Genomic DNA, 27,838 nt, shown 5'->3' with positions numbered 1-27,838 from the left:
TTAAATTTGTTGATTTTCTGCTACAGACCTGAATTCTAAATTAGTCAATAAATTATCCAAGAAGAGACCAGTATCATTCTAGAAGTTTAATTTCACCTTTTTTTCCTAAATAATTTTATAAAAGGTCATTTAATACCTAATTATGTCCAGTTATCAACCAGATGGCCCAAACAGTCACCTGATGTTAAAAAGAAATCAGCTGGGAAGTTCACCTGTGTCTTAATACCAGTAAGACTAAAGCGATGGTGATCGACTTCAGGAGAAGACCCCCACCTCACTTCCCCGTGAACATCCAGGGGCAGGACATATAAACAGTGGAGAGTTTCAAATACCTGGGTGTTCATGTCAATAACAAACTGATCTAGACTCATAACACCTACGCCTGATACCCTGATAAATATCCATCTATATAAATACCCATATAAACACCCTGTGCAATTGCCCTCTATAAGGATCCCACTGTAAAAAAAAATTATAAATAAACTGTCATATGTGGATGCACTATATATACTGTATATATACCATGCACCTCTTTCTTCCTTTGGCACATTCTTCTTCATTGACTGTTTGAGCTGATGTAACAAGCAAATTTCTATACTGTTTCATCAATAAACTCAATTAATCACTCAATCAATGCCTATCATAAACAAGAAAGTGATAAACCTTAAAATAAGCTTGCTTTAAAGTCCAATTCTTAAATCCCTAAGCCATAATATAAAATCAATCGATTTAAATTAATTCCTGTAAATTTCAAATCATGATGATGGCTGCAAAAAGCAGCAACACTATTTTCTTGCAGCAATAGGCAAATATCAGTGGACAGTTTCAGAAAAATAAGACTCCTAATTCTGTAGCAGTAATTTTAACCTACCGGGGATTGGGGTAAATAGATAGTAAATTCTAAAATTAACATTCATTTCTTATTAAAAAAAAAACACCTGAAAGTTTCAAATTCATATGTCACTGTAAGTATACTGCTGACTTAAAGGTATAGAGGATGATCTTTTATTTCCGGGTGGTTTATTTAAATAAATGGTCATCCTAACTGTCAATCATTCTGGTGATATGTTTACGTCAGGCCGCCTACGTGCTAGCCCAGTTAGCTAACTTTTTCTGCGCATGCGCACTTTCATATATGTGTGGTGAGTTATGGTTTCAGACAGTCATTAAGGCTCAGCTTTCTCCCTGCGGTTCTTTGAAAATGGCAGAGGGTCGTAAAAGAATAAATATCTAAGAACTGTATGAGAAGAAAAGAAAGGCCTCAGAAGAGGAAGATATATCCCAGAATGGTTTGTGCGGATAGCTCTCCTCGCAAAGCATTCTGGGATTTACCAAGACCAATGGAGCAAAAAGCAGTGATCATCTGTCTAAATGATAAACGTTAACTCAGTTTGCTATAAAGTCCACTATACAGTCTCATAGCTATTATGAGCTATGAGAACAGCACATTTTAAACAGGGCATACACGAGGAGAAATGGGCTCGTGCATGCTCTTGCACGTGCATTTGGTTTTTTTTGGAGAGGGCGAGTCTTTTAAAAGTCCTCCACAATACCTTTAAATTGCACATTAACCCACTTATTGCTCCTTGATGAGGAGTGAAGGTGCCTGATGGACAAGTCACTTCCTCTAATGTACCAGCTGGGCAGAACCTTCCTCTAGCGCAGGGCAAACCCGGACCTGAAGAGCCTGTTCAATGTAAAACAAATAATGAAGGATTTGGGAGGATCTCATTCAACCTTTATGAAGTCATTTACAAATACACTGTGATACAAAAACAGAAACCCTGGTTACATTTGCTTCATTGTTTTCTCTATCTTTGTGGGTTTTTATCATATGACTGTGATTTTGCTATCTGGGACACATCCTATTTGTATTTCAGTATCTGTTGCTCCAGTGAAGTGATTTCCATCAGAACAAAGACTAACCTGCAGGACAGAAGCGTCCCTCTTTGCATCTTTTGCATGCCGCCCTACTTGTCTGACCCAGTTGTTCTCCTGATGTACCAGCAGGACAAGGTGACCCATGAGGGGTGGCGGTGCCCTCTTCACAGTAATAGCCCCGTGGGCACATGAACAGGGAGGTGGGTCTCTGTGAGCTACCTTCCAGACAGTAAAACCCTTGAGGAAAGTATTTATAGATAAGAACATTTTGTAAAGGACATGACCTGTATAGTACTATAATGTAACTGAAGATGGAAAAAATTTATTCCTTCTTGGTTTGAGGAAATGCAAAGGAGTTAGAACATCTCAGACCTGTAGATCTTATAAAAAAAATTTGGACTTGAAATCATTAAGAAAGCTTTTGTTTTTGTACTGTACCAGCAGGGCAGATTAAACAGTCTTTCAGTCTCTGCAGACCTTCTTTAGGACCATAGGTCCCTGCAGGACAGGGTATAGCCACACCTCCCACACAGTAATGACCTAACAAAGAGAAAAACAGGAAGGAATAGATATTTGGTTTTATTAAGGAACAGAAAACTCAGCTATCAATGAAATCATAAGCACCAACCCCTTGAACAGGTAACACATGTTCCATCTTCCTTCTCCGGTTTGTATGTCCCTGGTCTACAGGTGTTGGTTTGACCAGATCTGAGGACAGATTGGGTCCAGCTAGGTGCCAGAGCTCCCCTGCACAGCAAAGATGTATCATTACATCTACGGCAGGAAGTCTGTCCAGGTGTGGAGGACCAACCAGGAGGACAAAGGAGTGGCTGTGACATCCCACTGTCTGGACAGTAACTTCCTACAGCAGCAGGAAGACATTAATAGCATTTCACTGTCAAATATAACAGCCACAGAACAGATAGAAAAATGTTATCGCATCGCAGTACTACCTGCTGGACATTGCTGACACCGAACAGGACAGACAGAGGAGTAAAAACCTGGGAAACACTCAATACATTCAGAGTGATTCATGTTGGGCTCCTTTCCAGGTCCACACTGTGGATACATAGAATAAAACTAAATTATTTTTCTGTGGCAAACTGGAAAAGCATTTTCTATTCTTTTCATGTCTTTATTGGTTGATGGTGACCTTATAAGGGAGCCCAAAGGTGCATACAGAATCAAAAGGGCAGGTCAGACACTGCAGGACCCCTTCAGGTGAATGTTGTCCTGCTGGGCATAAGTATAGTGTTCCATTGGCCAGGTCACATGAAAAGCCTGCAGGACACAGCCGACAATCCACTCTGTCCTCTGAACTGATCAGGCCTGAGAAACAGGGCTGCAGCATGAAGCAACCAGAAATAAGAACACACAAAGGCAATTTATAAACATTTAAATCTGTTATTTAGCATTTATTTGTATTTAGCTTCCTTAGTCCAAACTTTGTACAAATTCCTTCAGCTGCATCTCTTCATGTGTATGTCTCTAACAGCTGTGCATTAATTCAGTCTGACTAACCTTTGTCAAATCTTCTTGAGAAAATAGCTAATTTTCAGTCAGTCATGCCATATCTCTCCCCAATCAGATGCATGTTTAAGGTCATCATTGAGACAACAAAGTAAAGTGCCTCTTCAATCATCATTTTAATAATTTTCCTCTTTGTGTGTCAGTTATAAAGTTGTCTTCTTTATAAAATGCGTCTGGATAACTGTTTGAATGACTAAAGCTAGAGATAAAAATTTCACATTAATATTTATGTTTTTTTTTTTCAAATTTTTTTAATGTTTGATTTATCATCACGCTCATTTTATCTGCTAATCTTTATATTGCACTGTGAGGCCCTTTCTAGCACAGCCAAAGGCTTTTGTATAGCGTCTAACAAGTTTTCTTCATCCAGTCTTCTCTATTTCGCTTCATTTAATCTTCCATTACCCTTTTCCCTCTTCCTACTAAAAAATAAATACATTTATAGAATTATTACATCACCATGTTCCCTTGTATGTATTGAGAGTGTACATGTCTATTATTTTGGACAATTGCAACACTTATAGAGCTGATTGAGAAGATAAATGCAAAGTGATCTATTTCCAGGATTTTCTTTGATCCTCAGGAGAAGAAGCATGGGCAAAAACAAACAACCAGTGTGACATATACTCTAGCAACTGAGAAATCATAGCAGTAACTAGGGAAACCAACAATAAACAAATGGCCTAATTAATGTAAAACTGTCACATTGGCTGTGTTGAAGTGTTAAAAAAACAAAAAAAAAGACAACGCTTGTGTGCGATGTAAATGTAAATAAAAGATGTTTAATGACTTGTCACTTTGTCCTCTATGACAATTATTCAGAACAAATAAATCAAGAACTTAAATAAAGGAACTACTGTATTTTTGGCATGAAGAAGAGCTAAAGCCTCAGGTTCTGAAAGACACTGCCTTATAAGTATATATTGAAAAACAAGGTTTTTGATTTCTTTCTGAAACAATTAATAACAGTGATAACCAGTCCTGTCTGCACCAATCAGACAACTATATCTAATAAGGGCAAAAAAACCACACCATGGAGTATCCGGGCTACCAACAGGCACATCTACATCTTTTATGAGCATGTCGGATTCCACCACCACCTACTAAGCAGTGAGAGCTTTCATTATTGTGCTCTCAATATGGTAGCCTTCACCAAAACTGATACACAATTTAGACCCAAACATCCTTTTAGTTTTTTTTTCTTGTTGTATATAGTAAGCTATTTAGTAATACATTGTGATCAAATAATGTGGTGACATCAAAAATGACTAATGCACCAAATATGGTTAAATTCACGTTGCAAAGTGTGTCTTAAAAGACTGCAAAAGACGGTCCTCACTGGCTTTTATGTTGCCTTTTAAAAAACTCAACAATAACTGTATTTGATTAAAAATGCTCACTTAATTCAGTTAATAGTAAGCCTCTTACTTTTTCATAAAAGTTTTTGAAAATACTATCTATAAGAGGATCACATTCACAAGTTGTCTAACTTGGTAAATCAATAATAACTCTTATTACTGAACATATCAATTATAAATAATGAGTTAATTAAATTATCCTTCATTCTGGTATATCAATATTTATCCTTTTTCTCTCTGTTACACAAGACCTTCAACCTACTAGTTACTATTTGTTTATTAGTTTATTCAGGGGTTTTATAACACCATAGAAATATATACTATAAAATTGTCATTGTGTATCTGAATGCTCTAAATCCCCCTTATATCGTCTGTAGCTAATTTATTGGTAACCTTGCAAAAACATTGTTTTGTTCATAAATTACCACAGCCACATTTTTTTTTTATATATGTTTACGTTAAAACTCTCATATATTTTTTTTTTTACATAATCATGTCACTAACAAGTTAACCATATTTCTGTTAATAAAATACCTTCAGGAACAAATGTTAAATAGTTAAAACATTCATACTGAAATTAAAATGTGAAAAAACAACCAAAACTATCTTTATAAATTGATCCATAAGTAGTACACACTATTAGGACTCATGGTCTTTATGATCTTAGTTGTCCACCAATGCTCTCTCAAGAAAGAATCAGGAACCAACTATGGATTTTGACTCTTTACCTTCAGACACTTTTGGTTTTCTTTTCATTTGAATTAACTAGATTAATTTGATTGTGTATAAAGCATCTTTCCAAAAAACAATGAGCTAGTCTTCTAACTAATGAACAGTTTGTTTTTTTTTTTCTGACATCTGAACCAGGTTGCCACATTTCAGTTCTTTTTAATTAAAATAATCTACATTTATTTTAAAACCACACCATATCTTAACCTTTTTGATAGCGTTTACAAAAGAGACAAGTTGCAGTTTGGTGGTTGCATTAGATTTTACTCACGGTGTATCAAAGAAAAGATTGGTGATTATAAGCATAATACACACTGTACTTTGCAGACTTAAAAAACCTGTATTATAGTTTTCCTTCTACTCTACTGTTATGCATTACTTCGCTTTGGTGATTCATATGACATAAAGCCATTAAAATTAGAATACATTAGACAATTAGCAATAAAACATTAGAATTTGTTATTGTAGAAGGATAAAATAAATGAAAAGTTGAAGTAGTGTTAACACTTTCAAAAGCACTGTATCTTTAACTCCAATTATTTAGAGATAAAATACTTATTTTCGCTGTCTACATTTATTGGTATGACACGTTTGGAAATGCCTCCTTGAATGCCAATGATCCCTTTGGGGTAAGACATGGGGATAGATGTTTTACCTTACAGTCATTCATGCTGCTTTTTCCTGTGTAGAGGTTGAATGTTCCTGCTGGGCATCGATTAGGTGCAGACACATTTCCAGGGCAACTTAGAGGGTGTATAAGTAGGTAAAACAACATCAGTTATTCATGACCATTTTTATGATATAAAAACAACTCTAGTTCCATAGTTGGTTCCATAATATGGTTGACAACTTACAAATGACCTGATGGGCAGTCTAGACAAAGCTGCCGAGTGAAGTACTTCCCCTCTGGACACACATAATCTTCTTCTTTGCTGAAAATAAGATCTGCACTCCCCTCTGGGCCTTCTCACATAGTAATAGAAATAGGTCATTATATTGATAAATGCGCTTTAAGAAATAATAAACACAGCAAAGCTATTTTTATTACCTGAAGCAGCTCCAGGTTGCATAAGCAGCAGAAAAATCCCACAAACTGGTAGAAAATACATTTCCCTCCACAAGTGCATTATATCTTTATCTTTAATCCAGTTACAGTTTTTCTCCCTTTTTAGAGTAGACCTTTTAGGTTTCATCCTACAAAGATAACTGTTAAGAACCAGAAAGAAAGTGACAGGCCTGTTTCCCTGAAAGTGAAATGAGCACGAAATGCGATTCCCAGGTGGTAACTCAAGCTGACAGTGATGCGAAATTAGGTTCTGTAACTGTAGCTGTGACTTTCATTATGCATGAGAAAACGCACAAGCTAGCCTAGTTGTTATTGTTAGTAGCTTACAACAAATTATTTATGTAACTCATGAGCCGTCACTCCCTCTAAATAGGTGATTGAAGACACAAAAAGACATGATAGATGTCAAAAATCAGATATTTGCTTGAAATTGAGAAATACAAATACAGCACATTATGCTTTCTATGGGGAATAACTGCTAACTAAATGATTTAAAGTTAAACACATCCTTTGCAGGAGCAGAAACAAGGCTGCAAGAAAGAGCGGCACCCTAATGACTTCCTGCATCAGCATGCAATGTGGTCTCTTCCCAGCCAGGTGTGAACTGCATGAACATATTTGGTATTTATGTAATGATAAAAGGTTTTTATCTACAGCTAATATTTTAGTACCACGTCATCATGTTCCGTGATGCATTTTCCCTTTCATTTTTTCAAAAGAACATTTTCAACTGAACTTTTCTATGCAGGAAGTCAAATACGATGTATGGAAACTTGTGTAGTGTCTAACACCATCCTGAATCTTTTTGAATACCACTTCCTGCACCCGAACTTAAGAGAAATAACATATATGTGGGTATATGCAGGTGCACACAACAACAGGCAGCAAAAACACAAGGCATTTCATTGTTTAAATACTAGGAGCACAGAGATAAAAAAGGTAGCAGCAATGAGGTTCTCAGTCTATCTAATCCTGCTCTTCCTTTGGATACCACAAGGTAAAAACCTACATGATATAGTTCCATCTTGAAGGCAACATGATAAAATTGGTAACTAAATTGTCTTCTTTTAACAGTGTGTGCGACTTCTGCAAACACAAAAGTCTCCATTGATTACAAAGTGGTAAAACAGGGGGACAATCTCATGCTGAACTGCACCTACAATTGCTCAGCTGGATTTGTGGATGGCTTCTGGAGGACAGAGTCTGAAATCTCTCCTTGCAACAAAACAAAAACTAATAACTTTTGTACTGTTTCAATCTGCCTGGTAAATATTTCCACCCAAGATGTAGAAAAGAACTATAGCTGCTACACAGAAGTTTCAGACGACCCTAACCTGACAAAAGAATATGTGCGCATTGTTTTCCTTCGACTTCAAGGTATGCAATATATAAATATTTCAATATATAAATGTATAATGTTCACAAAAAAAAGTGAAAATCAGTTTTCTTGTTTTATAGCTCAAGACACCTTCTCCAACTGGACAAGTAACCCGAATATTGATCGTAAAAACAGTGAGACAATTTCCTAATGTCTAATTTAAATTAATTAACCGTTGCAACACTAATAATATTGATAAATCCTTCATTTTTTTATGAAATTATCTTAATTATCTCAGCATCGCTTCCTGCTGAACCAGGAACTTCAAATGGAGGTGTGGAAGCACTTAGAGCAAAAAATTAGAACTTTCTACAGACAATCAATTCAAATGTTATCAACAATGTTGGATCTGCTTCATGTTTACAGGAGAATTTAATGGAATGAAGGTTTTGGCAGCAGTGACCGTCACAGTTGCCATGGTTCTTACTGTTTTGGCTGTCTTCTTGTGTGTAAACCGCAACAAGCAGGTCTGGAAAGGCAAAGGTGATTAACATTTAGTATTCTGTTAGAAAGTACCTTGTATAGTCTCAATGAAAAAGATAAAAAAATGCAGTTTTTTTGCAATACACTACAATAACAAGGCTTCTCACTCTAGGGAAGCAGACTGTGTCCAAGTCATGGTGAGTACCAACTAAGCTCGTCTTTAATCATATCTTTGCCTAATCAACATAAAAAATTTATGTTTCACATATTTCATTAAGGAGTTTTATAAATTTTTATTATTATTAACCCTTACAGCTCACCTCAAGCCCCATATAATGCCCTTCTTCCAGTAAAAGGTGAAACAAGCAAATATATGATAAATAATACACAAATAAATATAAGAGCACTGCAGTTAAGCCTTTCTGTACTTTCCATGCAGGGACATTATCAGCACAAAGCGAGAAAATAACCTTACGGATTCCTCCACCTGGTAAGAGGAACACTCAGAACTGTCAGAATCATAGGTGACATATTGTTGATTCCCTTTCATTTGGAAAATGTATTGTTGTGTTTCACCCAGACAATGAGGGGGATACAGAGGTTCCCTACGCGGATATAATGATCACCGTCCGAGGGGTCAGTACACCCGAGCTCACTCAGGCAGGCTACTTAGGAGCAGGGGAGGTAAGAGACAAAACAATATGAACCCAAACCTACAAATACGCTTATCATTCCACCACCACCGTTTTTAGAGTAGAAAGGTGTCACAACAATCTTTTTGGTGGGCTTTTTTATCTATACAATTTTCATGTATTTAAAGAAAAATCTGTTAAAACGTAAATTCTATCCAGTGTGCTGGATGTAAGACTTTAAAGGAGTAATGTTTTCGTTCATGTGATTTTACTGCCAAACATTTTCTTATTTTACAAGTTAAGGTATTTTTGGATGGCAGCACCAGTTTCCCAGAGATTTCTTTGTTCATTTATACTAAATCAACTCTTTTTATTACTAACTGCCAAAATTAATTAACTCTTTTCCTGTTAAATCTTGGTAAACCTCAGAAAAGGGTGCAATTTATCCATGAACTAATCGGCAACGTGACTTAAGAAAAGAGGATCTAAATGTTTAAAACTAGCAAATTTTGCGAAGTGAAAAAGTTAGTTCTGGATAAATACATAATCAAAACACTTTTCAATTCTATTGTGACATACAGTATACCCAGTATAATTCTAATATCCTGGTAGGCAAGGCAAGGCAAGGCACATTTATTTGTATAGCGCAATTCAGTACAAAGACAATGCAAAGTGCTTTACATGATTAAAATATAGAAAAATAAAACAGACTCAAAGCAAGTAGGAAAAAAATAAAAAATGCAGAAACAAAAAAGAATATTAAAAACAGTTGGACTAAAGAAAATTAAAAAGTTGAACTAATGATATTTCAGTTGAACTGTTTAACTAGAACAGTCGAAGGCAATCATAAAACAAATGTGTTTTTAGTCTTGATTTAAAGGAACTCAGGCTTTCCGCACTTTTACAGTTTTCTGGAAGTTTGTTCCAGCTAAGTGGAGCATAGGAACTAAATGCTGCTTCTCCATGTTTAGTTCTGGTTCTAGGTATGCAGAGCAGGCTGGAGCCAGAAGACCTGAGTGATCTGGAGGGTTCATACACTGATAGCAAGTCTGTGATGTATTTAGGTGCTAAGCCATTCAGAGATTTATAGACTAACAGAAGTATTTTAAAGTCTATTCTCTGAGATACAGGGAGCCAGTGTAAGGACTTTAAAACTGAGATGATGTGCTCTACTTTCTTAGTCTTAGTGAGGACACGGGCAGCAGCATTCTGGATCTGCTGCAGCTGTCTGATCCACTCTTTAGGCAGACCTGTGAAAACACCGATTGCAGTAATCAATTTCGACTAAAAATAAACGCATGGATTAGTTTTTCCAGATCATGCTGAGACATTAGTCCTTTAAGTGTGCTCACTTTTGGACAAAATCCTTTTGATGCATTTTCAACATTTATTTTTTTAATTACACACCGTTCTACCCTACCTCTGTCAGATTTAAAACTGCTTTTATTCAACCAAGAACTCTATCCTTGATACGAACGGACACTCAAATGATACAAAACAACCTACAAAACAGGAAGTTTGGCAATTCAATTTTAATTCAAATTCAGAATTAGCTGATTGTCTATCAGACTGAAACTAGATCTCTGGTTTAGCTGCTCGAAAATATTAAAATAACTTCAAGTCAGACGGAAAATGAGGGGGAACTAAATTGATTATTTTAAACCTTACAGTATATCCACCAGCGCCACCAATAATTACGAGCCTAAATGTTTGTATGTTTGGCACAAATAAACAAGCCTATTCTCAATTTCTCTTTATTACCTTCTTCTGAAACTGGAAAACATAAAATATCAATAGTATCTACTGCTGATTTGCTTTTTGGTTTGTTTATTTTTGTTTTTTTACTGAAAGTCTTAACGCTGTGAGAGCTCCAACAGTTAGCCTTGATTGTGCCACAGTCATGGCCATTAAAGCTGATTATTTTCCGATTATTAGTGACACAATATCTACAGAGAGATGAATGCATTTTCTCGTTATCTACAGTATGAACCCTAGAAAAGCAGCAAAAATAACCTCCAAAAAAAGGCTACAACAGGAATGGCCTATCTAACTCTAAAACCACAAGTGTCAAATGTACAAATATTCTTTACTTAAATAACAGTACAAAAATTGACTTTTTAAAAGGAAAGGTAGTGACTGAAATGGTAAATGGCATGTACTTATATAGCGCCTTTATTCAAGTTAGGAGACTTGACCAAAGCGCTTTACACTACATTCATTCACCCATTCACGCACACACTGATAGTGGCAAGCTACATTGTAGCCACAGCTGCCCTGGGGCTCACTGATAGAAGCGGGGCTGCCATACACTGGCGCCACCGGGCCCTCTGACCACCATCAGTAGACAATGCAGGTGAAGTGTCTTGCCCAAGGACACAACGATACTGAAAGTCGGAGTCGGGGCTTGAACCGCCAACCCTTCGATTTCAGGGCAAACTCCTAGATCCAACGCCACTGTCGCCTCCTTAATTTAAGTAAAAGTAAAAAAAAAGTACTGGTTCTAAATAACTTCTAATTATAAATGTAAAATACTTTTATGGCCTGAGATGATAAAAAGTATTTCTTTGCAAAAAAATGTCATATTAAAACAATCATATGCACAAAGAACATGTTAATTTTTCTCCTTTGTTCACTGTGCTGGTAGAAAGAAAATGGAAAATTACTGACTAGGTCTAGTTTTTTTTTTTTTTTTATCTAGATTTCAACTGACTGCATTCACAGCTGAACACTCTTAGAGCTTGCTGCATGAACACTGCAAATACCAATAAAATTGTAATCGTATTTGAAACATAATAAACATGTAAATTTAAAACCTAATAAAGCAGCAATGGATGTGGAATGTCATCTGATCCATCATCTGCAATGTTTCCTAGTCTTCACCCATGATGCTATCAGCGTTTTTCTATAAACAAACTCCAACTGCACAGATTCTCTCGGTGCTCTTGATTTGTTTTCTTACAGCTCTTAGAAGTAAGAATTTACATTTAGGTTTGAGAAAGTAAGGAGTACAGAATGAGGTTGTTTACTGACATAAGACAAAAAAAATCTTGTGGATGGAAGAAAAATTTATATTTAAATAAAGTATTGAAGTATTGAAGTAAACCACTAAAAAGGCTCAAATTTGCTCAGTTTTTTTAAAAATGTTTTGACACATATCTTTGTCAGTTCTATTGGCTCGCACCAGAGCGATCTATAGGTGGAGCGCTGACTTATTTAAGCAGCATGGAGGTCCAACCTCATAAGCACATACCAAGTCAGATGCAAATCAAATAGCCACCCCTTATTATTCTGGGTTGATCTATTCTGCTCTGTGCCCTTTGATTGTCAACTTAAAGCATTTGCTATTTTGCTGTCTTCATCTGAGACCGAAACAGGGGTGGTTTGGTTAATCCGCAAGCTCTCTGGGTAAAAACCATCTGAAACCATTGTTTCTTTCAATGTAACCTCTCCCTTCACCTGCATTCCCACATCATTAGTGGTTTTACCAAAGTGGGTCTCAGTGTTTACCAAAAGAGGGATGTGGAAAAGAGATTCCCTCTCAATTGGATGTATCTGAATATTTTTGTTAAAGTAAGAATATATTTGTAAATCTTAGTACCTGAAGTATTCTAATGGATTTCCATTTTTTTTTTAAAAGCTAAATGTTGTTTTTAATCAAATCATCCACTGACAAGGTATAACTTGAAGGATTTCCACACCCACCCTAATTATTGCAATTTTTTATTGTTTTTTTTTTTGGGGGGGGGGTTACACTTTTTAGCTCAGGTATTTATCAGTTGCACTGAACAGAATGTACAGAACGTGACATTAAAGGACAAAAGTGTACACAGCTTTTCACATCAATTACCCCCCAAAAATCTGTTTTCTTTAAACTTTAAGAGTCAATGTGAACTGTAACTTGTCTTTATTAAGAAGTTGTAAACTATAATATACCCTTTGATGTGCAGGATCATTAGTAGAGATTTTGTCTTTAAACATCAGTTTTCCTCTGGTTCATGTGCAGTGGCGAGGAAATGACTCAAGATGCCACCTCCAGGCCTCGCGTTCAGCTGACAGACTGCATGTGCCCCAGCCCAGAGAGGTCAGCCGCAAGATGAGCACCAACTCTGAGTATGCAGTTATCACATATGCCTGACCATGGCTGTGTCATTAAATTACATCAGAAATGCATAGACCCACTTATTGTGTAAACCGTGTTTAGAAAACTCCTGTTACTACTGGTTTTGTGGAAGTCCAGGCCTTTTTTTAGTAAGAGCTGCTTTTTATGTAGCGCTTGTTAAAACATGCATAAAAAATTACTTCATGAAAATATTTAGGAACTGTGCACAACTGTTACTTTGTTTTGTTGTTGTGTTTTACTCTGACAACAGTAGACATACATCTATCTATGGACTGCATGTAATAATTAAATATGCTAATACATTTAAATTCTAATTAATTAGTTTTTTTAACTGATTAGTTATTAGGAACAAATTTTTTGACTTGAGAAAAAACACCTTGAAAAGTCATGGTGAGACAGGGAATAATGAAAATTTTTTTTTGTTTGATTCAAAAACACATTTATTCATCAATTTAAACACTGACATCCTTAAGCATTCAGGACTCCTGCTTACAACATTTTCTGAACAATCCTGAATGTCATGAGTGAAGCTTTTCTTTTGTTTATCAAAAACATCATTAATCCCATAAAGTACTCGTGATTAGTGTTTATTTTCAAAACAAGTATATTCTATGTTGTTGTTTTTCCTGCTTTCATAGCATTCGCAGCATTCACAAAACCTACACTCCAGCAAGAAAAGAAGTAAACCTAGTTTATTGCTCTGGTTTACCAGTAAAGTTAGGTTGGAAAAACGATCTTGAAATCTTATCTGGCTAAGAGGTAGAAAACTTCATGTAAATAGCAATGAAAAAGCAGGAGGACTATTTTGCAATGGCAGAAAAGAAGTGGTTGAAAACAGCTTAATATAAACTATCTTAAACAAATAAAATTTCTTGAAACTTTTTAGGACTGTGTGAATTAGTGAACATGCTGTTAATATGCATTACCGTTTTGCTGAAGCAAATTGTCTGTTTTAGTCTAATCGAAAATAAAGGATAACAATCGGCAATAAATAATGACATAAAAGACTTATTGTAAAAGACTGATTGTAAATAGAATATAGAGATATAAGAAATATTTAAAAATTGCACAATCCATGTTTGTGCCGATGACATACACATGTATAGCATATTGTTAAGCATGTTTCACATATCTATCTATATATCTATCTATATATATATATATATATATATATATATATATATATATATATATATATATATATATATATATATATATATATATATATGCTGTAAGAGTTCATATAATAACATGAATTCAGAGGTCCAAACAAGCCACATTAGTCAAACAATGCATTAAGGGTGTTATGAAATAATTTTCAATGGAATACTTGAAAAGATGTGACGACATATTTTAGTAGTAATATTCCTTTTAGTTTTTTGTGCAGCCGACGGTTATTTCGTAAAACTGAAGCACATTGATAGAATACCCATATTTAATGCATAAACTGATTTTTTTTAATGTTATTTTTTTAATAAAAATAATATAACCTGAGAGCTAAAGTTCTTCATAAACAACAATGTTTATATCTTAGAAAACTGTGAAAGTCATAAAATTACAATTCGTGCTGTTGATTTTGTGATTTTATATAATATATCCTCCAGTATTAATTCAATATTTTCATTCATGTCTATTAAAATACATTTTTTATGCATTCATGAATGTATCTTTCCTTTATTCCTTCTCTGTTTCATAAGTCTTTTAAAGATACAAACGCAAATGTTTCTGTGTAAACGTATTTATCTGTATCGTGTGTATAATAAAAATACTACTGAATTATAATAGTCTTTTGTTTTGTGTGTGTGTGTGTGTGTGTGTGTGTGTGTGTGTGTGTGTGTGTGTGTGTGTGTGTGTGTGTGTGTGTGTGTGTGTGTGTGTGTGTGTGTGCAGTTTCTGGCCCTTTTTTGTTTCCGTACTTGAAACCGTCGCTTAGTAACAGAAACCAACAAAACCCGTAACTGACTTTGAAAGCTAACCATAACCGGTAAGCGTGTTGCTAAAAGTAGATTTAAAAACATTTTACGTACGTTGAGACGACTAACTGTTGTGTTTGTACATTTTAAATATTTACTTTAAGAAGCTAACTCTTTAATATATAGTTAGGCCTAATTTCTAAGGTCAGTTAGCTAAATTTAGATCCCATTAAAACCCACATTTTAATTAAAAAAAGAAAGAAAGAAAAGGAAACGAGTAGAAAACGTCTATATTTCGTGGTTATAGTTGGTATCAGACAGCTCTGGAGATGTCAGTGCCTTTCTCCAACACTCACCTGAGAGTCCCGCGAGGTTTCGGAACACTTTTAGAGGGACTGGCCCGAGAGGTTCTCCGGGACCAGCCTGACAACATCCCCGCATATGCAGCGCAGTATTTCGACAAACTTCTAAAAAAAAGAGAAGGTAACTTACACTTCAACATTTTCAATGCTAGACAAACGCCGGTCACTGGTGTTTGTTTGTTTTTGTTTTTTTCCTGGCAGAAAGTGGGGCGGATCCTGCTGAGTGGGCTGCCAGACTAGAAGACAGGTTTTACAACAATCCTGCCTTCAAGAATACAGAGGTATTTATTGTTTTACTTCATAAGATAAAGCTTTTAATATGTCTAACTACTATGAATTTCATTTAATTTGTTTTTTATATTTATTTTCTCCAGACAGCAGGTCCTGAAGTAGAAGCTGCAGCAGAGGCCGGATCTAAGTGAGTCTTGTCTTTATTTGACAGAGGAAGACAGGAAGAGCACAAGAGAAATAATTGAAATATGTTCTCATGAAATTAAACTAAAGTTTATCTTTACATCATTAAAGAACTTAGATTCATTTTGCCATTTATTAAATTATAATATGGATCTCACTGTTAAATCAATATAGGGCCAATTCACAAACCAATAAACTTTTGAGGATGAATGGGACTAATTTATATCCCATTATACTGAAATATAATGGTAAAATGGTAAATGGCTGGTACTTATATAGCACTTTTTTAAGTCAGGAGGCTTGGCCAAAGCACTATACACTACATTTAGTCATTCACTCCTTCACACACACACTGATGGTGGCAAGCTACATTGTAGCCACAGCTGCCCTGGGGCTCACTGACAGAAGTTAGGCTGGCGCACAACGGTGTAGCTTTGATCTCAACTTTGGTAGGGACACTATTGGTCTTAAGTCAGATTGGTCTGAAGTCATCAGTCCTACGTATTACGCATGCTCCTATTTTTTTTTATGCTTGACGTAAGCATCAGGGTGCATTTCCTTCAAAGAGAAATCAGCATGTTTTTGCTACATTCATACAAATTTTATAAGGACTACACACACAAGATGCTGTTTTTAATGTTTGAAGCATGAGTGGCTCGGAATAATGTAAAAGTGGGACAACCTTACACTTTGAAAGGGGTTCCATTTGAACTTACCAGTGACTAAGACGGAAGGTAAATATGTGCCTTTTTAATCAAATATAGTCTAAAGATGTCTTTTGTATGTATATTTATTCGGTGTTTTCTATAGGTAATATGCAGAGGTAAAACCCACTCTAATTTTTTTTTATCTGATATGCTGTTATTCTCTGTATTGTAAAACAAAGCAAAATAACATATTCAAGGGACTGCAAATAGAGTCATTGTATTTACATGGGCGTGGGAACTATAAGAGGAATTGACACTGAGCATTTAAAATATTGACTTAAATATACAAGTTGTGAGAAAAGAAGCGACTGCTGCAACAACGCTGGACTGTAAATTATAAACACGTTATTCACATAGAATTATGGGTAGGGACAAGTAGGTCGGGCCAAAACTTTGGTAGGGACATGTCCCTATGGTCCCTATGCAAACCTACGCCCATGCTGGCACACACAGGCGCCACCGTGCCCTCTGAACACGATCAGGAGGCAATGCAGGTGAAGTCTCTAGCCCAAGGACGCAACAACACTGAAAAGCCAGAGCCAGGGCTTCAACAAACAACCCTTTGGTTGCAGGGTCCAACATCCGCCGCCACTGCCACTCCAGTTAGATCCGATAAATCTATTTTTTTTTAGCTCAATCCAATAATGTAAACAGATTAAAAAACGTACTGACTCCAATTTAGGAGGGATTGTAATACAATACAATCAAATTTAGCTGATCATATAATGCCAATAAGTGGAAAGGAAAGGCAGCTGATTCCATTGAATATTTGGCTTTGCACCAATCCCTCATTCTGAGAAAGGATATGGCAACATTGAAAAAAGAGCGATTCTCCTTTTCACCGGAACTTGTGTTGATGGAAAAATAATAGGCCCCTGCAGTGCCCTCCATCAACCAAGGTTGAGAAACAAAGGTCTTGGTTAGTTGACGGCTTTTCTTTTCTTTTTTTTCTTTTCTTTTTTTTTGTCACAAGTGAGCATGACATGTTGCCTTTTGACATATTTAGCCCATATTATGTAGGTCTACAACTAACAGTTATCTTTCCAAGCAATGGATATTTTGCCCATTATTCTAATTAATTATGAATAGCCATATAGCAAGTGGTGTTTGATATTAGGTGAAAAAAGGAAAAAATAATTGAACCAGATGAAGCCAAAACTCTGCAACTAGAAGGTTTTTGGATAGAGCATATTTACAGACCAAGAGGAATTTTCACCTTAATTGCAAAATGCAAATTTTGTTATACAATTTTGGCGTGAATACTGCTCTGGATGAAAAGGCAGTTTACAATTGCACTTTGAAAATGTGCACAGACATGCTCTGGGTGAGCAAGTTGTTTTGAGCAAATAGCCTATTTTAGAATTTGAACATTTAATAAATTGAAAAGACATTTCATAATCAATTAATCTTAAACAAATCAGATTACCGTAACAGTTTCAGCTCAAATGGTATGTTAACATGTTGTATTGAAGTTATTTCTTGTTTAGTACATTTGTACTTAATACCTATGATTTCTGAAATTACATCAGAAAAATTTGATAAATCAGAGTTAATAAAAAAAAAGAGACCTGCCTGCAAGACCAAGTACATTTCAGATTTACAGCTTCAGGAAAAAGCAGAGCAGAGCTACTTGAGACCAGCAATTTCAGACGCAGGTTTCAGTTTATATGTACAGCTGCATTATTCTAAGCGTTGGTTTGTTCATTAACGTTTTTAAAAATGTCTTCATTTTGTTGTTATTTTTTAGAGAAAAGTCAACTGACTCCCAAACGGAAGAAGAACCAAGTCTTTCAGTCGAAGAAGCAACACTTTCCACTGAACAGTTTCCTAATGCAGATAAAACGGATTCAGCTGGAAGCTCAGCTGATTACGAAAATCATGATACAACAGAAGAACTCACCGTTTCACATGAATTACAGCATACAGAAAACACATCTGTTACTGATAAACAACCAGATGAACAGAGTAGTACAGAAAAAGCTAAAACTAATCAGGTTGACAGACCAGAACGTGAAGTCGATGTTAACCCCGTTCCAAAATGTACAACACACGAGCCTGATATACATCTCTCTAATTTGATGGCAGCCAAAGAAATATCAAATGTAGATATGAGCGAGGCAGGAGTGTTTGGATATGAGGAAGAAGATACACCAGATAATACTTCCAAAATTGAGGAGATTGTTAGCTCCAAAGGAGAGGAAGGTGTTAAAGTATCAGAACTAGTTGAGAGCCTTCAATATTTTGCTCTTGGTGATGCAGATGTCTGTGCTTCAGAGCTTGGAGGATCAAAAAGAACATTAGGAGATGGTATCTCTAAAGAAGATGCATATAGTGCAGAAGAGGAAGAAACTGGTTTTAAAATCCCTCCAGAAAACCATCAGGGAGTACATAATGATGAACAAGAAGCAGATGAGAGGGAAACAGAAACTGACTCTTCTCATGAGGAAACCAATAAAGGATTACTTCACTCTGAGAAATGCTTAGATAACAACTCCTTACCAAAGGAAGATTCTTTGGTTGAGATTAGTTTTGAGGATGATGCGGAGGATAGGTGCATTTCTGAAGTTGTGGGAAAAGATCTTGCGAAGGATGCTGCGATGGAGGATACGATGACTAATGTATCAGAAATGGCCCAACAAGACGAGTTCAAGGAGCTTGTATCAAATTCACCCGATTTGATTGAATCAGACGGTCAAGATAAAGCTGCAATGATGATCATAAGGAAGGAAGTTATGTCAGAAGATGAGGAAATACAAAGCCACGAGGCACCATTTAATACTCTGAAAGATAAAGAGGAAACAAATCCTTTAGATGAGAGTAATGATGATGAAAGAGAGATAGGTAGTAAAACCCCTGAATTGGAAAACAAAATTAAAGATCTGGAAGTAGATCCTAAAAATGATCATGAAATGCTTGATGAAAAACTCAACCTAAATAGAGAGATGGAAGATAATAATCCATCTAATGAGCAGGACGCTAAAGAAGATGAAACAACACACACAGTTAGTACTGAAAGCTACAGTGAGATGGATGATCAGGTCATTAATAAAATGGTAATACCAAACCCATCACTTCTCACTGACTTAAAAATGGCTGTGACAGAGAACAAAACCTTGGAGCAAAATCAAGAACATCTACCAGAACAGAATGAGCAAAGTCCCAGAATAGTTGGAGAGTCAGATGATGTTGCAGAAGAAAAGCAGGACACATTGAAACAAGAAGAAGAAATGGCTAATTCTGAAGTGCAAGAGCCGAGTGAGAAACTGGAAAAAGAGGAGGCTATCCTCTCCACTGTTTGTGCAGATTTGACAGCTGATGACCATAAGGCGGAGGAAAGACCTGCTGCATTTGAGGAGGACACCACAGAATCTGGAAACATCAATGACAAGGTAGTCTTGGTTGTTTGAAAAAAAAAAAAAAAAAAAACTTGTTATGATACATGTCACACTATTTCTAATAATTCAAGCTACAATTTGTATATTCTGTAGGCGATTTCTCATTGATGCCACAACTGTATTACAACTGAAGTATCTTTTTCAGGGCTGAAACAATGAATCGGATGAATCGTGATTAATTGATTATCACTAATTTAGTAATCAGTCAATCATTAACTGGAGTGTAGAGACTCTAAAACATGCATTTAGCTTACATTTAGCTTTAGAGCAGTAATTATGCAAATATTTTATTAAAAAAAACATATCAACATTTTGCATTTAAGATTTAAAAAAAATGTCAGTAACTATGCGCTATCCAGAACTCCTCAAGTAGAAAATGTTAAGTCTCACCTGGTATAATTTCCTAAAAATGATTCTTTAAAGAATCTTTGTCTAACTGATTATAATTTAAAAAATAGTTAACAGATTAATCGACTTGCAAAATAATCATCAGTTACAGCCCTTATTATTTTATTATACTACAGTAATGTCTGAGTAAATGTCCCTTAGTGGATAGAAACCACCCACATTTTAGACACATCAACAAGGTCCTAGTGTGTGGTGTCACACAGTTGAACAGGAAGCCAAAAATGACCGTGGTTACTACAGAGACTTCTGCAGTTAGATGAGCCTATGAAGATGTCCCAGGAGTTCTACTTTAAAATTCTTAGGAAGTATAATTCCCAGGATAGGATTTTTTTTATTTTCATTTTTTCGCCACCTTGAAAACAAACAAATTAAGAATAAAACTAATGAACAAATATATCAGTTTTTAAAAAGTATGTACATTCTTGCAAATATGCCAATAAATTAAAAATGTTTGCATGAACCTCCTCATCACCAATGAACTATCTTGCCAAATTGTGCGTAAAGCATCCAAATGACTACATAAAGGCAGGTCAGTTGTACATATGTAACTCTATATGTTAAATTTCAGCCCTATGTGGTGAGATCTGCACCCAATTCTCCCTTTTAAAAATCATTAATCATATGTTATAATTCCACCTAAACAATAAAAAATAAATAAAATCTTAAAAGCTCAAAATTATCATTAGATAAATACCAATGATTGGTTCATTAAAGCTAACTGGCCTTAATAATAAGACTGTAAGCCCAAAACTCTTCGGAGGGATATGTGTGAAAATATTTTCAGATATTTCTTTCTCCCACAGCACCTTCAATCTGATACACCTCTCTTTTTATTCTGTCCTAGTTATAAATGAGCAACTAAACAATTGGTCTCAAAAAGTAGAACCCCTTTCTGATTTGTCTGGACCAACCAGGCTTCTTTAAACATGTAGGAATGGAGTGTAGGAAGGGGTTCTGAGAATGTTACTATGGTAACTTCTTCACCATGTACGTGTCGTCATGGTTTTAATAGGAGATGTGATGCTGATAGTTGCTAGGCACCCTCTGTATCAGTAACTTACCTTTTAGAGCAGCTTCTAACGCACTGTGTAAAAAAGTAAAACCCCTAACTTTAGTTTAGAGAAACATCTTTTTTTCAATATGGAGACAAAAATAGTAACACTTGAATGTTTGATTTTTTTTTTTTTTTTACTCAATCCAAAATGTTCAGTTGGCTAAACAGCAGCACTTTGACATGTACACAATATATGAAGCAGGTATGAGCAAACTGTCTGCAAAGGAATTCAATACCATCAACTAAAAGGTGTTTACAGTTTCTAAATATTGATCTGTTGATTGTCAGAGTTACTCAGCTTTGAGGTATTACACATGTGTTGCAATTACCATGATAAAAAGCTCCACAAATTGGTAGCGTTACGTTGCTATTTGACATATAAAGCGGATAAATGGATGTTTTTGCTGGTCCTCCCTCTCTCTCGCCGTCTTCTCTGTGAGGCTTGCAGAGGCGTGTGGGCGGCTGTACCAGCTGGGATCAGAGGGATGGAGAGGGCTGTTAGCTCTCTCTGCCTCTAATAAATTTATAACACCTCCCAGCCCCCCCAAAAAATTATCCAAGATGCTCTTGGAGTTTTTGTTTTCACACCAAATGTAGGAATTTTAGGTCGAATATAGTCAGCAGTAATTGTTTTACTGCCATCTGGGCTTTAAATAGTATGTCCATGCTGGTCACTTGTTTTTGTTTTGTTTTAATATGAGGAGTTCCTTAGTGTGACGGAGAAAGTTGTTACAAAAGCAGCTTTCGTGCGAAATAACCTCTTTTTATATTAAAATCATTTAATATCAAGCTGTTAAGTTTTCTCATATAGAATACATAATGCTCCCATGCTTTGTGTTTATCTGCTTAAGTTTGTACTTTATGGACCTGTTAGATATTCGAAGGGTAAAGTAAGCCGAGTAGGTCAGCAACCCAAATGAGGTGGAAAAGATGAAACACATGCTGTTAGGTTTGTAGAAGGTCTCTCTCTCGCTTTCTCTCTCTCTCTTTCTTTCCCTGCCTCTCTCTTTCTCTCTCCTTCTCCCTCTCTGCGTGAGCGGCTGTTACTGAACATACAGCAAATGTTAGCGAGAGCCAGTCAGGCATCTGTATTCTGTCAGAGACCTGCCTAAAGAACATCCTCCTTGGCCCAAGTAGAAATTTAGACGCTAGATCCGTTCACCTGCAGACGGGAGTCATCCGAAAGCAAAAGAGATGGACTGTCATAATGTAAGTAGAGGCTTCAGATAAACTTTTCTGCAGATAACCCTTTAATAGTTGTTTTTGCGATTGAGGTGTGACTTGATGATGACTGGGAGTGTTCTGGATTTTGTCCAACTGCCTTGATGAGCTGGGTTTGTTGTTTTTATTGCGTTTAAAACAGTATGAGGTTTTTTTTCGATAGGAAGAATTTGTAGAAAGAATTGATTATGGTGGATAGAAACATTCTAACTTTACAGATTGGAAAAACAGAGTAATTATGTTGGCAGTGTATGTCTCTGTTCCCCTGTGAAAAAGCTGGATGCTGGCTGCTCTGTAAGCAGTCAGACAGAGAGGCTAATGAATACTGGCCGAACAGGTGGGTGGTCACACTCCCACACTGAAAGGGGTTTCACTGGAGACATGATGCACTGCCTCACCGAGATAGTGGGATGGCACTGGGACTGTTCTGTAGGCTGCCTTTTTTGTGGAAAATGTCAGTCCGTTACCATAAGAAAAGCACGACTTAATCGGGAACTGTTGTCTCTGCATAGATTGAATAGGTGTTTACATAACTCTTCAATATTCGTGGTACTTTTTCACTGACAGTTTGTCACTAGCCAGAATTTCTCTTCCACCCACTCCTGTTCTTCTCTAGGACTGTGGATTCTAAGGGGCTGTCCTGGACTGCAGCAGTTTTTTTGTTGGATCATCTCTTTTCTGGGAAAAACTTGCAGAGAGGGTGAATTTTTATTTGAAATATGGCTTAAAGTGTGAGTTTAGCAACTTTTACTTTAAAAAAAAAAGCCATCTAAGACTGTGCACTGCTATTTCTAGCAGTTTTTTAGTAATAGATTATATATAATAGATGATAGTAATAGATAATACTAGTTATTTCCTAACTTTCTTTTACAATAATAAGGCACACATTTTGGAAAAGTCATTGACATGAACAAAAAAAATGAAGACTTTAAAAAAAATGGGTGTTGAGGTACTGAGAACACAGTAGGATCATAACTGATCACGGCTGCTGAAACAAACATGCTTTAGAGGGAAAAAAAGATACAACTGTTAAGTATTTACAGTTAACTTGGCAAAATATGGTATCCCAATCTGTTTTGATGAATAACTCCCACAAGTGTTTAATGGGAAAAAAAAAAAAAAGTAAGAGAAAACACCATCATACGATCCTAAATCTGTTCCCATGCTGCTGTAAACATACTTTTCCTCGCAGCAGGAGGAGTGCAGCCGACCCCAGGAGGAGGAGGACATCATGGACATCCCCCTAGACGACCCGGAGGCCAACAGAGCTGCTGCCAAGATTCAGGCTGGCTTTCGCGGCCACATGACTCGTAAGAAGATGAAGCCAGAGGACAAAACCGAAGGGGAGGAGGTGAGCAGCACTGGGGATGTGCTCCCCAGCAGCCAGGGGGGCTCAGGTCAGTGAATTAGGGCCAAGGGGTAAGGCTAAGTCCCATAATGCCGTTAAAAAGAGCATTATGGTTAGTGATTCTAAGAGAGAGGCTCCCATCACATGATAACTACTCTTAATAATGTACGGTAAGTGATGGAGAAATTATTAGATCACATTGGTATAATATTTGGATAAAGCCTAATATGTGAATGCAAAATCTGATAATGTCAGGTTGTCTTCTCTGAGACAAACACATGAACAAAATGCAGGAACACAGACTGGTTTACCATCTTTAACATTACAACGACGACCATTTATTCCATTAAATAATTCAGTACATCTTTTAAAAGTCCCTCATGGTTTAAGTCAAGTGTGATTAATGCAAGACATAACAGAGTGACTCATTTAATTACCCCATGGGATAGCGACAGATGATTGAATGTCTCATATCATTTTTTCCCCTTAAGTGCTCGAATGAATCTGCCTCTTGAAGCGAAAGGCAGAAGATGTTCAGGTTTCATTTGCTCGGGAACAATTGCAATGATCTAGCACCAATTTACTAGTCCTAATAGGACACGAGACAGGAGAGGAGAGAGAAAGAGATCAACCTTTAACAACTTTATCAAAAACATTTTTTAAAAATCAGCATTTCTATATGTAACAAAAGCTCAGGATGCGTGAATTGTAATTGGTTTTTGACCCCATTTCTACCACTGTTAAAAACAACTTGGTTAATGGACACAGTGACTCAGTGCACAATAACAGGTTTGGAAGTATTAACACTGAATGTATAACCATAAAAAAAACATTTCAAATAAATGTCCACACAGTAAAAAAAAAAAAAAAAAAAAAAAAACAAGTGCTACTTTAACACCTAAAGAGTTGAATATAACTCTGTTTCAGATAACATTTGGTCCCAGTCCAAATGAGTGTAAAATTTACTCTACAGCTTGTGTCAGATTTTACTTACTTAGTTAATTTTACTCATATTAGTGTTAAAATCAAGAAAACCTCTCAGACTATCGGCTATTCGACACCATATAGAGTAAAGGTTCAACTCCATGGCTGCAAATTTTATACTGATTATTAACTCCAACATTTGAGCAGATATACACTCAGTATAGTTGTAAATACTCCATTTAGAGTTAAATTGGTTAACTCTGAAAATTAAACACACTTTTTTTTTACTGTGCTTGTAGAAGAAATGACAAGAGACTAAAACAGATTAGAGGAGAGGATTTTAGTTAAATGTAGATTTTTCTTAAAATGTGTCTGTTGAAACTTGAGTTAGAAAAAGTTTTCTTCTCCAGTCTGTTGAAACTTGAGTTAGAAAAAGTTTTCTTCTCCAACTTTAAAAAGACAAATCCATGAAATTGAAGGTACAGACTCTTAAACCCGGCTCTTTATAGATGTTTAAAATGTATGTTGTTTCATTTTTTTTTAGAAATCAGTGAATGAGTTCTGTCTCTCCTACCTTATGTTCTGTTTGGTTGCTTTGTCCTAGTCCCCCCTTTTCTTCCAGAGAAGTTGCATAATATACTTTATTAATTCAATTGAGTGCAACCAAATGTAATTTAAGCCATGTGGTGGACATTGCATAGCAATAATAAACTTGAAGCTGGAGTCGAAAAACAAAACAACAAAATAAAACTTGTAGCAACAAAACAAAATGACTTTAAAAAATGAATATGAATTAAATGAAATAAAACTCAAAACCATATCCTCATACTTTCTGTAATATTTCCAAAATAATTTAATTGCATTGTGCTAAACATTTTACAACCATATGCTGGATTTATTTTTGTTTTGGTTCTGATCCTTATTAAGATATGTTGACTCAATATCAAAGGGAAATCAGTAAAAGTAAATTATTTGTGGTCAAATTGTATTTTCCACATTTACTAAAAGGTTTACTTTGGGTAGACTGTTGGTTGTGAAAGTGGTTTCAAAAACATGTTTAGATTAAAAGGTCCAAAACAGGTTTTTTACCAAAGCAACATATGGTGAAGAGGTGAATGACTTTAACTCCAGGCAAAAAAATAGGACAGACAACAAAAAAGAAGAAAGGAAAAAAATTATCAAAAGAAGGCTATTTAAAATGAAGGTAAAATAAAATACAAATGCAGGTAAAAGTTACATTTTTAGAAGCCTCCTTTTATTAAAGACTTATACATAAATTAAAGGCAACATGAATGACATTAAATAAAACTTTAATGTATATGGCCCAACGTTTTCCCCCAATTAGGGCTACTTAAATAAGTAGAATTTTTAACATGGTGGATCTGCATCACTGGTTCCTCCTAACCTAGTTGCTGGAAGCTTTGTGTCTTTAGGTAGGAGTTGTATTAATAGCTGCAGGTGCATTAGGTACAGTACATGCCTAAAACAGCCGAGCAGAATTAATGGACCTGTCGAAGTGGAAGTAAGGCATCTTGAGCTCCTCCCACAGGGGAAGACCCCCTTTTTAGGAAAAGAGGTGCTCATCAGTCATTCCAGCTGCCACCCAGAAAACTCTACTTTAAAACTTAGTTAAACCAGTAAAGATTTGGAATAATATAGAACTCCTTTTTTTCCCTCAACTTATGTTACTTCAGCCCAACCCCAGTGTGTCTTTCTGTCTCAAAGGCTCTTTAACATTGAGTGTAGTGTATTCAGAGCACTTCTTTCTTGGTTCTCCATACCCTAACTACGCCTCACCTGTTTCTGTTTTTAGAGACAGGAAGATCGGGGGCAGTAGAGAGAGACGACACATCTGTGCCGGAGCAGTGATGCCCCTGGCCTGACCTGAGTGATGAGAAGGAGAAGAGTCAAGAGGAGGTGGTGAGAGAGGGCTGGCACAAGCTGGTTTTCTGGCTTACCTTTTTAACCCTGCCCCCTGCACAAATGATTCCCTTTTTTTTCTAACATGAGTTAGCTCTAGAGAATGAACAGTGTTGAGGGTGTGTTATGTGAAATATTTGTGAACTTTAACACTCCCTCCTTGCTTCTTCGATGGCCTCATCAATGCGGATATGTTTGACCCAGAATTTGCAACTCACTGCATGTACTTGTGAAACTTCTGGTACTGTGCTAGTTTTTAGATCATGATCTGTGAATGTGAAAAATGAATGTCCTCCAAATGCTAAACAGGGCTTATGTTTTTTGAATGGATCAGTACATATATCCTGTGTATACACCTTGTATGCATCACTTTTGGTGATTAGTGGCCTATCATGTTTGTTGATTTGTAGTGTTTATTGCAGTGCTTGTATTTTGACAGTTATCTGATTTGCTTACAAAATTATTAAAGCATCCAAATCACCAAAAGAAAGTAGCTATGTATGTTCTATTTGTTCTTTTTATTTTTTTTGACCGCCTGATAAGTCTTTTCACAACTCCAAGCATTTTTTCTATAAATCTGATCTTCCAGAGCATTAAGCATGCAGTATCTCCACTCTTATCCATATGCATTTTAGTACAGCATTACCTTATATGACAGTTCTATATGCTCTCTTTTTGTGTTGTGTATTATGAGTTTTAAATACCCTTTATGCTTCAAAAATTAACAGAGTAAAATCAGAGTTTTGGTGTAGAGACATGGCATTACACTAATAAATCCATTCCAACCACACAGCGAAACGTGAAGATGTGTTTGTTCCAGAAAGGCCACTTTTATCTTCGTCTTTGCCTCGTTCTGCCGTTAAATGGTGAAATGTTCAGCAGCTCTTCCTTCTCTGCAACAGAAGCTGAGTATTTAATGAGAGGAAGCATGTTTTATTGAAAGTTAAACATTGTTTGGTCTGCTGTGGTGTTCACTTATGTAATAAATCTTGTGAATATTTTATAACATAAATGTGTGTTTACCGCGTTGCCGACAAAGTTCTGGGGTGTCTTTC

The 27,838-nt window shown here is 36.1% G+C and overlaps 3 protein-coding genes across 6 annotated transcripts in view; 2 read left to right on the top strand and 1 right to left on the bottom strand.

Moving 5' to 3' along the window:
* The window catches only part of LOC119792815, a 94,003-nt gene extending 87,378 nt beyond the window's left edge, over nt 1–6,625 (bottom strand). The window contains exons 1-9 of the mRNA XM_038299623.1: nt 6,547–6,625; nt 6,353–6,461; nt 6,154–6,241; nt 3,035–3,223; nt 2,835–2,940; nt 2,510–2,743; nt 2,320–2,421; nt 1,927–2,118; nt 1,577–1,687 (exon numbers count right to left, since the gene is read on the bottom strand). Of these exons, the coding sequence (XP_038155551.1) occupies nt 1,577–1,687; nt 1,927–2,118; nt 2,320–2,421; nt 2,510–2,743; nt 2,835–2,940; nt 3,035–3,223; nt 6,154–6,241; nt 6,353–6,461; nt 6,547–6,625 (1,210 nt within the window). The remainder of the gene's footprint in view (nt 1–1,576; nt 1,688–1,926; nt 2,119–2,319; nt 2,422–2,509; nt 2,744–2,834; nt 2,941–3,034; nt 3,224–6,153; nt 6,242–6,352; nt 6,462–6,546) is intronic.
* An 806-nt stretch (nt 6,626–7,431) lies between these two features.
* LOC119792819 lies at nt 7,432–14,143 on the top strand. Of its 3 annotated transcripts, none has more exons than XM_038299628.1 (10): nt 7,432–7,561; nt 7,639–7,941; nt 8,023–8,076; nt 8,181–8,216; nt 8,309–8,425; nt 8,538–8,562; nt 8,681–8,721; nt 8,805–8,855; nt 8,946–9,001; nt 13,001–14,143. In XM_038299628.1, exons 1-10 carry the CDS (start codon nt 7,513–7,515, stop codon nt 13,130–13,132), a joined length of 864 nt encoding a protein of 287 aa, XP_038155556.1. In that variant the 5' UTR covers nt 7,432–7,512; the 3' UTR covers nt 13,133–14,143. The 3 variants fall into 3 exon arrangements, with proteins under 3 accessions (XP_038155556.1, XP_038155554.1, XP_038155555.1); XM_038299626.1 differs by having other exon boundaries at nt 8,946–9,049; XM_038299627.1 differs by lacking the exon at nt 8,181–8,216 and having other exon boundaries at nt 8,946–9,049.
* An 889-nt stretch (nt 14,144–15,032) lies between these two features.
* On the top strand, nt 15,033–27,573 carry spa17 (sperm autoantigenic protein 17). 2 transcript variants are annotated; one of them, XM_038299631.1, is made up of 7 exons: nt 15,033–15,101; nt 15,338–15,513; nt 15,594–15,673; nt 15,767–15,810; nt 18,261–19,902; nt 23,784–23,988; nt 26,677–27,573. In XM_038299631.1, exons 2-7 carry the CDS (start codon nt 15,360–15,362, stop codon nt 26,730–26,732), a joined length of 2,181 nt encoding a protein of 726 aa, XP_038155559.1. In that variant the 5' UTR covers nt 15,033–15,101; nt 15,338–15,359; the 3' UTR covers nt 26,733–27,573. The 2 variants fall into 2 exon arrangements, with proteins under 2 accessions (XP_038155559.1, XP_038155560.1); XM_038299632.1 differs by lacking the exon at nt 15,033–15,101 and having other exon boundaries at nt 15,146–15,513; nt 23,784–23,942.
* Nucleotides 27,574–27,838: the final 265 nt, after the last annotated feature.

The sequence above is a fragment of the Cyprinodon tularosa genome, unplaced genomic scaffold, assembly GCF_016077235.1.
Source record: "Cyprinodon tularosa strain WSP-4 unplaced genomic scaffold, ASM1607723v1 ctg431, whole genome shotgun sequence".
NCBI classification, from domain to species: Eukaryota; Metazoa; Chordata; class Actinopteri; order Cyprinodontiformes; family Cyprinodontidae; genus Cyprinodon; species Cyprinodon tularosa.
Note: the sequence above shows the minus strand (reverse complement) of the source record. Positions and strands in the feature narration are given on the sequence as shown.

Coding starts and splice junctions, on each gene's coding strand:
- LOC119792819 (XM_038299626.1), top strand. CDS start 7,513: ATGAGGTTCTCAGTCTATCTAATCCTGCTCTTCCTTTGGATACCACAA. Junction 7,942..8,022: donor TGTTTTCCTTCGACTTCAAG/GTATGCAATATA, acceptor CTTGTTTTATAG/CTCAAGACACCTTCTCCAAC. Junction 8,722..8,804: donor TGCCCTTCTTCCAGTAAAAG/GTGAAACAAGCA, acceptor CTTTCCATGCAG/GGACATTATCAGCACAAAGC.
- spa17 (XM_038299631.1), top strand. CDS start 15,360: ATGTCAGTGCCTTTCTCCAACACTCACCTGAGAGTCCCGCGAGGTTTC. Junction 15,514..15,593: donor ACTTCTAAAAAAAAGAGAAG/GTAACTTACACT, acceptor TTTTCCTGGCAG/AAAGTGGGGCGGATCCTGCT. Junction 23,989..26,676: donor CAGCAGCCAGGGGGGCTCAG/GTCAGTGAATTA, acceptor TTCTGTTTTTAG/AGACAGGAAGATCGGGGGCA.